At 32.9% G+C, this 2,342-nt stretch overlaps 1 protein-coding gene across 3 annotated transcripts in view; it reads left to right on the top strand.

The window, feature by feature from the left end:
- Nucleotides 1-544: 544 nt before the first annotated feature.
- The window catches only part of LOC102589320 (uncharacterized), a 15,057-nt gene continuing 13,259 nt past the window's right edge, over nucleotides 545-2,342 (top strand). For 2 of the 3 annotated variants that reach the window (XM_006346619.2, XM_015308399.1), the window contains exons 1-2: nucleotides 545-718; nucleotides 813-1,068. In XM_006346619.2, the coding sequence (XP_006346681.1) occupies nucleotides 850-1,068 (219 nt within the window). In that variant the 5' untranslated portion in view covers nucleotides 545-718; nucleotides 813-849. The remainder of the gene's footprint in view (nucleotides 719-812; nucleotides 1,069-2,342) is intronic. The other variant, XM_006346620.2, reaches the window with a different exon arrangement.

Raw genomic sequence — 2,342 nt, forward strand, 5'->3', positions numbered from 1 at the left:
TCAGTTCAATTTAGTTGATTTAGTCATATTTTTTAATACCATTGACACCCTTAATTTTTGACAGAGTATTCATTTCCCTTTAATTTTTTATTGACTATACAAGCCATCAAAAGAGAGTAGGTGAGAGAGGATTAGTTTTAGGGTTTGAAAGAGTTAGGAGGAATAATTACTATCAAGACTTGACCAAAAAATAACTACATTGACTAGTAAGTAGTTACAATTTAATGATTTTTGCCTAAAAATCAAGAATGGTAAATGTATATTTATCCATAAAATTAATACACCATTATCTCAAATACCTAATTCCTTCCCAGACCCCAACCCCCAACACACACCAAAAAAAAGAAAAAAAATTATATTATTACAAATTAGAGAAATACATTTTTAAAGCAAATTCTATTTAAAAACACATTTTTGTTTTTGGTTGAAATAATTAAATTAAATTAAAAAAAAAAACAGATTCTGGGACAAAAAAAAACCAACTACTAAAATCTCACTAAATCCCCAGTTTTTGAAAAATTAGTCTTTCTTGATTCATGTTTTTTGAGTTTCATTTTTCTTGGAAATTTCAACTTTCATTTTGGCTTTTGTTTTCCCTTCAATCTTTTCCCTTTTCTTCCATCACTCCCATATTCCCCTTTTCAGAGTAAAAAGTTAGAATCTTTTTTCATTCTTTACTCTTTTTTTGGGACTTTGAGTTGTTGTTTCATTGAATCCAGCTGAGTTTCTCATCAAATAATGATTTGGGGTTTTATAATTAAATTGATAATAACAAAGTTTTAATTTTTTTGTGATTTTTTGGGTGTATTTAGGGAACCAAACGACGGCGGTACAGTCGAGGAGCAGGAGATGTTGGTACCATCACAGTCACCGTCCTTCTTGTTGTCTTCTCCAGAAATACCTTCAAACCTAAGTGTTTCTGATATTGGGCCTGAGAGGTGGGCGGTGGCTGAGAAAGTCACTCAGAACATTCTTCGGAGAGTTCAGCCCACTACTGTATCGGAAAACCGAAGACGAAGTGTCATTGAATATGTTCAGAACTTGGTCCGAGGTTCACTTCGTTGTGAGGTAAAGTGTTTCAATTAGCATACTTTTTTTTTTTTGTGTTTAATGTTTTGGTTATTGGAGGTAGAAGTTGAAGCTTTAGTAGTTTTGTTTAGTATGTTTTTGTTTTAGAAGCATAAGCTTAATGTTAATGGTTCAATTTGCTTGTCTTGTTTAAATTCCCACTGAAAGATAGTGGGTACAGGTGCACATGCTGCTTATATACAAGATCCACCTAAGCTCGTGTTTGAATTACTCATGTTTATAATGTTTATTAAGTTACTGCATTATGACCTACAGCTCATGAATTAAGAATTCTCACTACAACAAGCTCTACTCGACATGAATTATTGATTGAAAAGCAATTTATGGAAGTGAATTTTCATGATTGTGAACTAATACGAGTAGGTCTACGTGGATGTTGTGTTCATTGGGGAAGGGATGTCAAGTAACTAAGGTGATAAACTTGGTTAAGCATGGCTTTGTAAGTTGAGTGTCATTAATACTGCTTCGGCTGATACAATTTAGAGTTATTGCAGTTTTTCGAGTAGTAGGTTTTCTAACGTGAAATTTATTTTAGCTGGAAATATATCTTACTCGAACGTTCTTAATACTAGGAAGTCTTATACATCAAGCTAGAGTGCAGCATTTATATTATGTTGAGAGAGAGTTGAAATTTAGTTGTTTGGTTGATCTTTATCAATCAAAGGAAAACAATGTTTGGTTTGAATTCTAGTTTATGTAAGTGATAATTTTGATCAGTGCAGCTCATCCATTAAGTGGTATATTTATTGACTCGGTGTATTTATGATCAGGTTAAGGGCATAGTTTTGCTTACATAGAAACTTACTTGTTGATTGTCCATGCTGTTGCTATAATTTATTGAACATAGGAGCAGAATAACGGTGGAGTGAAGTCAAAGTATTAACAAAAAGGGCGGGGCAGTGGGTGTAGATATCAAGAGGAGAAGGAGATTTATATGCCAGTGATACCTAATATGTAGATCACTTCAATTTATGGAATGGGGACAAGGTTGCAATTTTTCCATAGAACAAACCATCAAGGCATGGTTTGGAACTTGGTGAATAATGGGTCTGTCCTTGTACCCTTCTCCACTTACATACTGCACTTTTTGTCCATGGAAGGGAATGTGCACCTAACTTTCACATCATACACTAGGCTATGATCATTGAACCAATGCCCTAGGGCATTATTTAGATTACACATTTCTTAATTTAGATGGAATATATATATATATATATATATATATATATATTTTTTTTTTTTTTTTTGAGTCA

The sequence above is a fragment of the Solanum tuberosum genome, unplaced genomic scaffold, assembly GCF_000226075.1.
Source record: "Solanum tuberosum cultivar DM 1-3 516 R44 unplaced genomic scaffold, SolTub_3.0 scf00080, whole genome shotgun sequence".
Classification (NCBI taxonomy): domain Eukaryota; kingdom Viridiplantae; phylum Streptophyta; class Magnoliopsida; order Solanales; family Solanaceae; genus Solanum; species Solanum tuberosum.